Here is an 11,579-nt window from a genome sequence, read left to right on the forward strand (position 1 = left end):
TCGCTCTCTCCAACTGCCTGACAGGAGGATGGAGCCAGGAGGGGGCTGGTCTCTGCTCCCAAGGAACAAGGGCTGGGACAAGAGGAAACGGCCTCAAGCTGCACCAGGGCAGGTTTAGATGGAGATTGGAACAATCCGTTCTCCCGCAGCCCGTGTCCCTCCCCAGAGCCGTCCGCCCCAGCCCCGGGGCCCCGCTCCCGCCCCGCCTGGACCCTCTCGCTGCTCCGGGGCCGGTCCCGCTCGGGGCGGGGGGGGGGGGAGCTGCAGCACCACCCATGGGCGGGCCCGGAAGTGCAGTGGGAGGAGCCGCTGGTGTGGTCACGTGAGGGAGCAGCATGGCGGCGTGCGGTGAGTGCGGTCGCGGCCCCGTCCCCGTCCTTCCCCCGGGCGCGGCGCGGGGCCTCCCTCACTCCCTCCCCCCCCCCGTGTGCAGGACCGTGACCGGAGCCCGCTGCCCGCCGGTGTGATGGTGACGGAGGAGGAGGTGGCGGCCGTGGGCCGGGCGCTGGTGGACGCGGTGCAGCCGCTGCCCGCCCGGTTCCGGGCCCTCTTCACCCTGCGCAGTCTGGGCGGCCCCGCGGCCGTGGCCTGGATCGGCCGCGCCTTCGGGGACGGCTCCGCGCTGCTGAAGCACGAGCTGGCCTATTGCCTGGGGCAGATGCAGGAGGAAGCGGCCATCCCGGTGCTCGTCCGTGTGCTGGAGGACACGAGCCAGGAGCCCATGGTCAGGCATGAGGCCGGTACGATGGCTGCGGGTGCAGGGAGAGGGCAGTCTGTGGGTGCTCCCGTCTGTACCAAACCGTTCCTGACGTGGAGCTGCTGGAGCGAGGCCAGAGGAGGCCCGGGAGCTGCTGCGAGGGCTGGAGCAGCTCTGCTCTGGAGCCAGGCTGAGAGAGCTGGGCTGGGGCAGCCTGGAGAAGAGAAGGCTCCTGAAGGGGACACCTTAGAGCAGCTCCAGTGCCTAAAGGGGCTACAAGAAACCTGGAGAGGGGCTTTGGGCAAGGGCCTGGAGAGACAGGCCAAGGGGAATGGCTTTAACCTGCCAGAGGGGAGACTGAGATGAGCTCTGAGGCAGAAGCTCTTCCCTGTGAGGGTGCTGAGGCACTGGCACAGGGTGCCCAGAGAAGCTGTGGCTGCCCCATCCCTGGCAGTGTTCAAGGCCAGGTTGGACACAGGGGCTTGGAGCAACCTGCTCTGGTGGAAGGTGTTCTTTAAGGTCTCTTCTGATTCTTACCATTCTGTAACAGCCTCATCCAGCTTGGGTGTAATGGCTGGGAGAAGCCTGAGGAATACAACCGCTTCACCACATAGCACTGGCTGGACTGGTTGGCTGAGCCTCCCTGTTCCCCCTGGCCAGGCTCCTGCCGTGGTGACTTCCCTGGCTGTGTCTTTTAGTACTGGTCAGTCAGGCCCATGTCCCCCTTCAGAGCAGGGTGAGGCTTTGCTGGAGAACCCAGCAGACACCCTGCTAACGCACCGACACATGCTTCCTTCAGGTGAAGCCCTGGGTGCTATTGGGAATCCCGATGTGCTGGATATCCTGAAACGCTATTCAGAGGATCCCGTGGTTGAGGTGAGGCTCTTGGCGGGGAGAAGGGGGTTCATTTCCCCTGTGATGGGTCTGCAGGGCTTGGAGCAACCTGCTCTAGTGGAAGGTGTCCCTGCCCGTGGCAGGGGGATGGAACTGGACGAGCTTTAAGGTCCCTTCCAACACAAACCATTCCATGATTCTATGAAAAACCTCTTCCTGCGTGCTGACTCCTTGCTGTCTTAGCGAACCCATTCCCATCCATCCCACAAGGGCTCTGTCCTCATCCCTGCAGGTGGCCGAGACGTGTCAGTTGGCAGTGAGGAGACTGGAGTGGCTGCAGGAGAACAAGCACGATCCAGGCACCAGCCCCTACCGCTCTGTGGATCCCGCTCCCCCTGCGGAGGAGACGGATGTCACCAAACTCCGTGAGACCCTCCTGGACGAGTCCCAGCCGCTGTTCGACCGCTACAGAGCCATGTTTGCCCTGCGGAACGTGGGGGGCCGCGCTGCTGTGCTGGCGCTGGCGGATGGTGAGGGCAGGCTCCGGGCTGTAACTCTCTATAGGGTAATCCAGGATTAGCCCTTCCCAAATCCAGAGCCTTGAGGCTCCTCTTGGGCTCTTCACATGTGTGTTTCTGGAGCTGCTGCCCCCTGCTTGCTTGCAGGAGCCACATTGCAAAGCACTCGGTGCTCTCTTGCGTTTCACAGCCCCTGTAATGTCCTCCCTTGCTCCGTGGGTCCGGGTGGGAGAGAGCACAGGCTGTAACATTGGCTTGGGACCAACCAGTCTGACCTGGTGTTTCTTGGTAGGACCCGGGCCCTACTCTCAAGTTGGAGGCTGCCAACTTCCTCCTGGGATTTGGGAATAGCTTTGGAGAGGGGAGTGAGTGTCTCCTGAGTGGGGAAGGGGTAAACCACAGCCCAGGGACTGTTTGGGCCCACGGCCCAGCGCAAGGGAAGTGCCTGAGGCTCTCCAGCCATCTGGGACGAGTTGAGAGCACATGTGCATGAGCTCCTGCTGCAGCTCTTCAGCCCTGCAGCACAGCAGGACTTGAGGTTGAGCTGCCAGCACCCGCCAGGCACCTTGTGCTGGTGGAGCAGGGTCCATGGGCAGCGCAGGTTCCCCAGGGCAGGCAAAGGGGCCAGCAGCTCCATCGCAAGAGGGTCTCTCTGTGCCAGAGCTGCTGTGGCTGTGCAGGCTCGGAGCAGGGTGGGACACCCCTTCCCGTAGGTGTTTTGTCCCCTTCCCCAAACCCCCGTGGGTCTGTGGCAGTGACTGCCAGCTCTAACCCCCAGGGTGTGCTCCCCATGGCTTTGGGGTTGGGTGTGCGGCTCTGACCACACACCCAGTGCCCTTTGGGGCCGCGGCAGCTCACTCTCTCCTCTCCCGCAGGACTGCGCTGCAGCAGCGCCCTGTTCCGCCACGAGATCGGGTATGTGCTGGGCCAGATGCAGGACGAGGCCTGTGTCCCGCAGCTGACGGCCGCGCTGCGCAGCCCCACCGAGAGCCCCATGGTGCGCCACGAGTGCGCGGAGGCGCTGGGCTCCATCGCGCACCCCTCCTGCCTGCAGACCCTGCGCGCCTTCGCCTGCGACGCGGAGCGCGTGGTGCGCGAGAGCTGTGAGGTGGCGCTGGACATGTTCGAGTACCAGAACGGGGACCAGTTCCAGTATGCTGATGGGCTCTGCAGGCTGGAGGCGTCGGCCTGAGCCCCGGCGTTGCTGCTTTCCCCCCACCCCAGCAGCGCTGTCATGGCCTCTTCCATAGACATGGATCCGTGCCTTGCTGTGGCAGAGGTGGAGGAGGAACTGGATTCGCTCTCTGGCACAATTACAGCTGCATTCTCCCTCCAAATCCGGGCTGAGCTGGTACTTGTCCTTCTCCCACCACCCCCAATTTCCTGGATCTGTCCTTTTTTCCCTGCATACCTGCAGTCTGGCTCGGGGCTAGCACCGAGTGGGCTCTGTTCAGCACGTCGGAGCCTGTCGTGGCTCTGTGGGGCCTTGGGGCTGCTATGGGCTTGTGCTGCCGTGGTGGCTCTGTGTGGCAAAGCTCTGCTTTCCCTGCAGAGCTTCGCTGGGAGGCCGGGGCTGGCTTTGGGTGCTCGCTCTGGAGGTTGTAGGGATGGGATGCCTCGAAATCACCTGTGGCGCTGGTGCTGAGCCGGGCCCTGCTCGCCTCTGCCGTGGAGGAGCTGCTGTGGGTTTGGCCTCTCCTGTCGGGGCAGGCTGGGGCCGCACTTGCCACAGCCTTTGCCTGGGGATGGGGATTGTTTCATGGCAAAGTTTGGAAGCTTTGGCTGCGCTTTGCTCTCCAGAGGGAGCGCCGCTGCCATTGGGGCTACAGGGTGAGGCAGAGCCTGCCCGGACTTCCCCCCGTGTTAAACCAGACCGGGGGGGGGGGCTGAGGCTGGTGTCTGCTGCCGTCACCCAGCGCCCCCAGGCAGCCGCTGTGGGCATGGGGCTTGGCTGGCAGGGAACAAAGCGCTGGCAGCAGGAGCTCCAGCGTGAATGCAGCACAGTGTTAGAGCCTGTGCCTGGATGTGGGGTGGACTCACAACCACAGGGTCAGCTCTGGGGCTGCCATAATGGAATCAGAGAACAGGAAAAGATGTTTAAGATCTGGTTCCAGCTGTAGAAGGCGAGAGCACTGGGGGGGGGGGAGGGGGCGGGCAGACATTGCCCATGGGGTGTCCCAGGTGTCCTTCCCCAAAGCCAAAGTTTTCATCTTCCAATGATTTATGACAGAATCCCAGCCTGGTTTGTGTTGAAGGGACCTTAAAGCTCCTCCAGCTCCAACCCCTGCCCCAGGCAGGGACACCTTCCACTAGAGCAGGTTGCTCCAAGCCCCTGTGTCCAACCTGGCCTTGAACACTGCCAGGGATGGGACATCAGCCACAACTTCTTCAGGTAACCCATGTGCTTACTGCAGGTGAGACCTGAGCGTCCAAGTGCTGTGGATGGTCACTTGAGTGTGTTGTGGAGGCTGAAGGCCACCAAACCTCTCTATTTCTCAGCACTACAAAGGATCTGGCCAGGGGAGAGCTGGGTGCAGCAGAGCTGGGCTGCAGTACACCAGTACAGCCCAGTACAGCCCAGTGCACCCCAGCGTGCCGGGGCAGAGCAGGGCCTGGGTGTTGAGCTGGAGCTGAATCTCATGGACACCTTCATCCCTGCCCCCCCCGGCCAGGGCTGGGTGCTGCTGCCATGTGTGGGGCTGAGACAAAGTTCTGGGAAGGCAACAGCACAGCAAAGGGTCCCCATGGGCCCCCTCTGCATGGGGCTGTGGTGCCCATCACCCTGCCCATCGCCTCCCGGCATGGAGGGCACCCTGTCCTCTGCCTGCTCCCGGCACCTCACACCATCTGCTCATGGGATCTGACCAAGCCCAGGGGATGAGGAGAGGCTTTGGGCTGTGTCCGTCACCCCCCCAATCCCTGCTTGTAGAGGTTCTCCAGCTGTGGGGGATTCCCCACTGCTGGGGAGATGGAGGGACCTGTGGAGTTGCCAGAGGGGCAGATTCTGGCGACCCTGAGCCGTGTCACAGTTCCCTGGTCCCCCCCAGGCAGAGCCCGCCAGGGCTGTGCCTGGATTAGCGGGCACTAAGCTCCTTCCCATGGATGCTCTGTCCTTTGGTGGCTGGGGGGGAGCTGGCAATGGCCCTCGCGGGGGGCACCCCACTCCCCAGCCCCAGGGGGGCCTGGGGGCCACGGCACTTGCTGCAGTCCCCCCCCGAGGAGGACGGGGTGCTCTATGTGGAATACAAACCCCCTGCCCTGGACAGCATCCGCCTACCCCGCTATGTGCTGTACCTGATGATGGCGGCCACCCTGGTGCTGCTGGTGGCATACGCCATCGTGGGCCACCTCATCAAGGACCTGGTGCATGATTTTGCCGGTGAGTGCTGCCTGCAGCGGGGCTGGGTGAGGGGCTGTGTGAGGGGGGTCACCCAGAGCCTTTGCTATGGGGCTGTGCCACTGACAGCTCTGTTTCTGCCCCCCAGACTGGGCGTTTGGGCCCAAACCGGAGGAGGAGGAGGTGGTGATGGCCAAGGGGATAGTGCCGGAGGTGGAGTGGCTGGAGGAGGACGGGACACCGGGAGAGCGGGAGCTGGAGGGCGAAGGCGCGGGAGTGCTGCCAGGTGCCGACATTGCACTGCGGCTGCTCCCGTCCACCCCGCGCAGCTCCATCTCCTTCGCCGACTCCCACAAGAAGAGGTTGTTCTAGAGACGGGGGACGCCCTGTTCCTGCCGCTGCCAGTGCCCCGGAGCCCCCCCGGCAGCCGGGTCCTCGCACAGCCCCACGGCCCAGTCTCGGGGCTGCCATTGCTGCCCCCAATAAACACGCCTGCCCCATCCCTGCGTGCTCGCCCCTTCACCATGGGCATGGGGAGGGACATGGGCAGCACTGGGACACCCTGACCTTGGCCTGGGGACAGCAGGGACACCCCCTGTGCCGGGCATGGGCATGTGGGGAGAGGTGTGTCGCACACGTGTGTGGGGGTGCGAAGGGGATGCAAACCCCTGGCATAGGGGCAGGGACATGGGCACACACACATGTGAGCACGGAAACACGGGCACGCGCGCCTGCAGGGAGGCCCATGTCAGCGTGACCGTGCGTGGGGAGGGACGGATGGATGTTGAAGCCGGGTTTGTTCCCGCTGGCCCCCTTCATGCCCTGACCCTGCCAGGCTGTGCCCTCTCCTCATGGGGTAGAGCTCAGGGGCACCCACAGGCACCCCCCAAAGCCGGTCTTGTGGGTGCAAAGCTGCAGGTGGGGGTGCTGGGGATGGGGTTGCCTCGTCCAGACCCCCACTCCCTGCCTTAAACCTAGGCTGGGGCTGGTCCCCCCACCTCACACACCCCCCTTCAGCAGGGGCCCTGTCCCCTCAGGGGTTGCCATGGGCAGGATGCCCTTGGTCCATCCCTGGGTGCTCCTGGGCACCCCATGCCTCTGTTTCCCCGTGCCCCGGTGGGTGGGGGCTGCACCCTGCCAAGGTCTCCCGATAACACCGTTAATGTTTAGCTCCTCACGGTACCGGACACTCCCTGGGGACATGACAGGGTTCTGCCAGCACCAGCCAATGCACCTGGGGCATGGCTGGGCCTGAGGGGATCTGGGGCTGGCCTGGCACTGCCCGTGTGTGCCCCCCTGTGCTGCTCCGTTCCCACAGCATGGCAGGTTGGGGGCCATGTCCGCAGGGATGGGGCAGTGGCATGGATCTGTGTCAGCACTGCCAGTGGGGACAGGGGTGCAGCAGCCCATGAGCACAGAGGATAAACTGGGATGTGGCATTGGGCTTTCCTTCCTTCCATCCCTCTCTATTCACCCATGCTGGACCCCGGCACTGGGCCCGTGGCTGCTGGCTGCCGCCAGGTGCTGGTGACTGTGCTGGTGCCACCTCCCCAGGGATCCAGGAGCCACGTTGCTGTGGTGTTGGTGGCACTTGTCCTCTCGAGTGCAATAAAAGCCGCCCCTTGGCCCCAGGTGCGCAGAGCAGCACCCGCACTTGCCTGTCACTGGCTGTGGGACAGGACCCACCTCGGGGTGCAGGATCCGGGGGTGCCACAGCCTTTTGCTGACCTCCCACCGAAGATGCTGAGGGCCTGGCAGCCCCCCTCACTCCTGGTCTTGCTCGTCCTTGCTGCCACTGCCCAGGGACAGGACGGTAGGTGTCCCCATACTGCCCATCCCCAGTAAGACCAGTCTGTCCCAGTGCCCTGGCAGCGACCACTTTGGGGGCAGAGAGATTTGAGGGCACCCACCTGCTGCCCCAGTGCTCCCTGCTGTCCCCATGCTCTCCTGGGGACAGGTTGGCTGTGGAGCGTGGCACTGGAGGGATGGTGGGAAGGGGGTGGCGAGTATCTGGGACCCTGTGCCGTGGGATGGGGGGTCCATCTCCTGCAGGACGGGGTTCCTCTGAAGCTGTCCCCACCCCTGTGCCCATCCCTGTCCCCATCCCCGGCTGTGCAGGCACTGGCCCCAAGGAGCTGCAGCCCTGGCTTGTCGGCCTCACGGCTGTCGTTGTCTTCCTCTTCATCGTCTTCATCGTCCTGCTCGTCAACCGGCTCTGGAAGCTCCGGATGCACAGGTTGGGGGGTGCTGGTCCGGGGTGGGGGGGAAGGGGGCGACCATGCCCAAGGCCGAGCACGGGAGCTGCAGGGAGGAGACTCCCAGGCTCCGCTCACCCCTCTGTCCCCTTGCAGGAAGCAGGGCAGCCTCCAGGACAGCCCATGGACCAACAGGTACCACGGCCCGGGCGCTGAGGGGCTGCCACGGGCCGTTCCGTCCGGGCCTCGTGGGGACGGCCACATGCCCGGCGTGCCTTGAGCACGGCCGGAGAACAGGGTGACGGCCCCGTGTGCCATTTACCCTCCCACACAGCAGGCTGGAGCGCACCGGCCGCGCCAACCCGGCGGCTGAGAAGGGCAGCGACGAGGAGAGCGACGGCGAAGGGCGGAAGAATGCCACGCCGCTGTAAGCCGAGGCCGGCGCCGGGACCCCCGCGTCGGGCATCGCGCCCCCAGCCCAGTCCGCGGGGCGGGAATCCACGCCGGGTTTTGCGGGTGCGGCCGCGGGGCGGGAGGTGTCGTGGGGCGGCTCCGGCTGCAGCCACAATCCGGCGTGGATCCACCGCCGCCGGCGGAGTGGATCCGGGAGGGCAGCGCAGGGACCCCCCGCACCCCTGCATCTGGCTGGTCCCCCCGTGGCGGGAGGGAGTTGAACCCCAGTAAAGGTCCCCAGTGTCAACTGTCTGGTGTCACCGCGCCGGGGCGGGGCCTGTGGGGCTGCCCCACGCCTCGGGGGTGTCACAGGTACCCCCTGATTGGGGCGGGGCCGGTGGGGACAGCGCGGGTACCCCCAGCTTGGGGCAACGCCTTCCTACGGGTGAGGGCAATGACGTCACACCGGCGAAGCGATGATGTCACTGGAGCAAAGCAGTGGCAGTGGGGTCCCGCGGCTGCATCCCCCGTGTGCCCTATAGACTGAGTGGGAGGGGGTGATGGGCACCCATTGCCCGGCATGACCCTGGCTCCAGTGAACCCCAGTACAGCCCGGTGCAGCCCAGTACAGCTCAGTGCACCTCAGTACAGCCCAGTGCACCCCAATCCACCCCAGTACAGCCCCGTACAGCTCAGTGCACCCCAGTACATCCCAATACGGCCCAGTACACCCCAGTACAGCCCAGTGCTCCCAGTGCACCTCAGCACAGCCCACCGCAGCCCAGTACAGCTCAGTACACTCCAGTGCAGCCTAGTACAGCTCAGTGCACCCCAGTACAGCCCAGTGCACCCCAATCCACCCCAGTACAGCCCAGTGCTCCCCAGTACATCCCAATCCAGCCCAGTACAGCGCAATCCACCCCAGCGCACCGCAGCGGTGCCTCGGTGCCGGTGGCAAAGGAGGGCCGGAGGCGGGCGGGAGTTGAAGCAGAGCTCGTTTAATGTTTGTACATTTTCTGGCTTTTGTCTTTTTTTTAATTACTTTTAATTTTTTCTTTTTTTTTTAACTTTTTTTTTTTTTCCCCGTGTCAGTTTTTGTTTTGTTTTTGGCTTTTTTTTTTCTTTTTTCTTCTTTTTTGTCTCTTTTTTTTTTTTTTTTGCATAGGGGGGAGGGGAAGAAACAACCGAAAAACCCCAAAACCCAAAAAAAAAAAAAAAAAAAAAAAGAAACAAAACAAACAGAACCCCCCAAAACCCACCTCCCCCCCGCGGCGGGGATCGGCAGCGGCTGCGCGGCGGGAGAACCGAGTATCGTGATGCACCGGGGGGGGGGGGGTCCCGGGGTGTCCCGGGGTGTCAGTAACGGCTGCGGCGAAGCGAGAAGCGAGAATCCGGCTGCTCGGGGGGGTACAAAGTGGGGGGAATCCGGAGGGAGGAACATTGGGGTGCAGGGGGGATGCGGAGGGGGCGCGGAGGGTAGGACCCCCCCCAAAAGGCGGCGGGGCAGCCGGTAGCGCGGAGGCACTGCGGCAGGTTTTTGGTTTGTGAGGGGGCCCCGGCTGCCCCCCGAAAGGCGCCTTTTGGGGGGGTCCCTCCTTCTGCCGCCATTTGGGGGGTTGGAGGGGGGGATGTGACCCCCCATTACACGCACACCCCCCTCCTGGGCTCCATCTCCGCTCCCGCCGGCCCGCTGGCACCGTGCGGGGCACCCATTGGTGCTGCAGGGGGGATACCCCAGGGTGCTGCATGGGGTCACCCCCGGGTGCTGCTGCACGGGGGTACCCATGGGTGCTGCAGGGGGGTATCCCCGGGTGCTGCAGGGGGGCATCCATGGGTGCTCCCCCCCCGCCCCGCAGCAGCAGGGCTTCCAAACTCAAGAATACGGGAAAAACAAACCCAAACCAGAAACAAACCGACAACGGACACGCCATATATATATAGCGGGGTATGTATATATATATATAGTGATATTTATATATATATATTCCTTTGCGCTTTAAAGTACCTTTAGGTGCGTGCGGCCCGCAGGGCCCCCCTGCCCCGCAGCCCCATATATATATATGTGTGTGTGCGGGGGGGGGAGCTCCTATGTACAGCGTTATTTATAGGGCACGAGGACTATTCATTAACGGTTGAAGCCGACGAGCCTAAAAAAACCCTCGAGGAGAGGCTGTAGTGCACGAAACCCCCCGGGGGGGCCCTGGTGATTGTCGAGCGGACCCCCCCCTTCATCCCCTCATCTTATGGGACCCCTCCCCATAAGCAGCCCCGATGATGGGGGGATCATATGTGGATCTCCCCCCACCTCGCTTTGCGCCCACCCCCGCTGTGGGGTGGGGGGCGTGGAGGGGGTTAAAAACTAAAAGGGAAAACAATTAAAATAGAAATAATAATAAAAATTAGTGGTGCCTCCCCCCCTCCCCCCCCCACTCCGAGGGCTATGGGGGGGTTTGCATATTCCCTTTGGGGGTGTCGGGGGAGCAGTGCAAAGTCCCCGGGGCGTGGGGGATAGGGGCTCCCGGACTCCCCCACAGGAAGCCTCATCCCGCCCCCCCCGCTGGGGGGGGGTGTCAAGGTGATGATTTTTTGCCTTGATTTAACATGTTTAAGGTGCGTTTCTTGCCGAGGGCGGGTTCTGGGGGGCCGCAGCAGCTGGGCTGGCCCCGGGCAAAGGCAGCAAAATGGGGTAGCCGGGGGCTTCCTTGGGGGGGGGGGGGGGGGGAGGCCCGAGGGGCGCCAGCGCCCCTCACCTCCCCCCCCAGGCCCCGCACATGCTGGGGGGCTGCCCCGGGGGGGTTCCCCCCTCCCTCCTGTCACTGGTCACCACTGCAAAAAACATTAATTTTTGTCAGTATTTTCCCATCTTTTTTCGAGCCTTAAAACCTTAAAACCTTTAAAACTCTCCTTTTGTATTTTTTTTTCCTTTTCCCCCAATTTTCTTCCTTTTTTCATTTTTCTTTTTCTTTTTCTTTTTTTTTTACTTTCCCCGAAATTCCATTATTTCAACGTCTCTCCCCCCGCTGGACGCCGATCCTCCCCTCCCCCCCCCCCCCGCCTTGCATTGTCTTTGCAGACACCAACACTGCACCTTGCATCAGGAAGAGTCTCCCACAGATGTTCCCCTTGGTGGGACCCCCAAAAAACCACACCGGGGGGGGGACCCTCGCCCATTTCCCCCTTAGTCCCCCACTAATACTTTTGGACACACACAAAAAAAACCAAACAAACCCAAAACAAACCAAACTATTAAAAATGTAAAAAAAAAAAGCCCCAAAATGTTGACATTTCTTCATCACGAAGCAGCGCCGCCGCGCGGTGCCGCCCGCCCATCGCTGTCACGACCCGCATCAGGCCTCAGCCTCAGCAGGGCTGGGAGGGAAGGGGGTGTCTCTCCGGCCGGTGGGACGGGGGGTTTTAAGGCAAAATCTGGATTTTTGGGGGGTGTTAAGCCCCCCGCTCGGTGGTTTGCACAGGCGAGAGGAGACCTCTTGACCTGTTCCCTCCTGACCCCCCAAGATGAGGCCAATGGGGATAGATGGGGGGGCTGTGACCTGTGACCCCCCCGACACCAGCCCTTTTGGGGGGGGAGGGGCACAGCTACATTC

At 63.0% G+C, this 11,579-nt stretch overlaps 2 protein-coding genes across 5 annotated transcripts; both read left to right on the top strand.

Annotated features, from left to right (window-relative positions):
* Nucleotides 1–171: 171 nt before the first annotated feature.
* On the top strand, nt 172–3,386 carry DOHH (deoxyhypusine hydroxylase). Its single transcript, XM_030509800.1, has 5 exons — nt 172–348; nt 434–740; nt 1,497–1,573; nt 1,824–2,061; nt 2,925–3,386. Exons 2-5 carry the CDS (start codon nt 467–469, stop codon nt 3,239–3,241), a joined length of 906 nt encoding a protein of 301 aa, XP_030365660.1. The 5' UTR covers nt 172–348; nt 434–466; the 3' UTR covers nt 3,242–3,386.
* A 3,541-nt stretch (nt 3,387–6,927) lies between these two features.
* SMIM24 (small integral membrane protein 24) lies at nt 6,928–8,281 on the top strand. Of its 4 annotated transcripts, none has more exons than XM_030509803.1 (4): nt 6,928–7,199; nt 7,505–7,622; nt 7,738–7,776; nt 7,919–8,281. In XM_030509803.1, exons 1-4 carry the CDS (start codon nt 7,127–7,129, stop codon nt 8,010–8,012), a joined length of 324 nt encoding a protein of 107 aa, XP_030365663.1. In that variant the 5' UTR covers nt 6,928–7,126; the 3' UTR covers nt 8,013–8,281. The 4 variants fall into 4 exon arrangements, with proteins under 4 accessions (XP_030365663.1, XP_030365664.1, XP_030365662.1 ...); XM_030509804.1 differs by having other exon boundaries at nt 7,738–7,770; nt 7,913–8,281; XM_030509802.1 differs by lacking the exon at nt 6,928–7,199 and adding an exon at nt 7,220–7,343 and having other exon boundaries at nt 7,738–7,770; nt 7,913–8,281.
* Nucleotides 8,282–11,579: the final 3,298 nt, after the last annotated feature.

The sequence above is a fragment of the Strigops habroptila genome, chromosome 20 (genome assembly GCF_004027225.2).
Source record: "Strigops habroptila isolate Jane chromosome 20, bStrHab1.2.pri, whole genome shotgun sequence".
NCBI lineage: Eukaryota > Metazoa > Chordata > Aves > Psittaciformes > Psittacidae > Strigops > Strigops habroptila.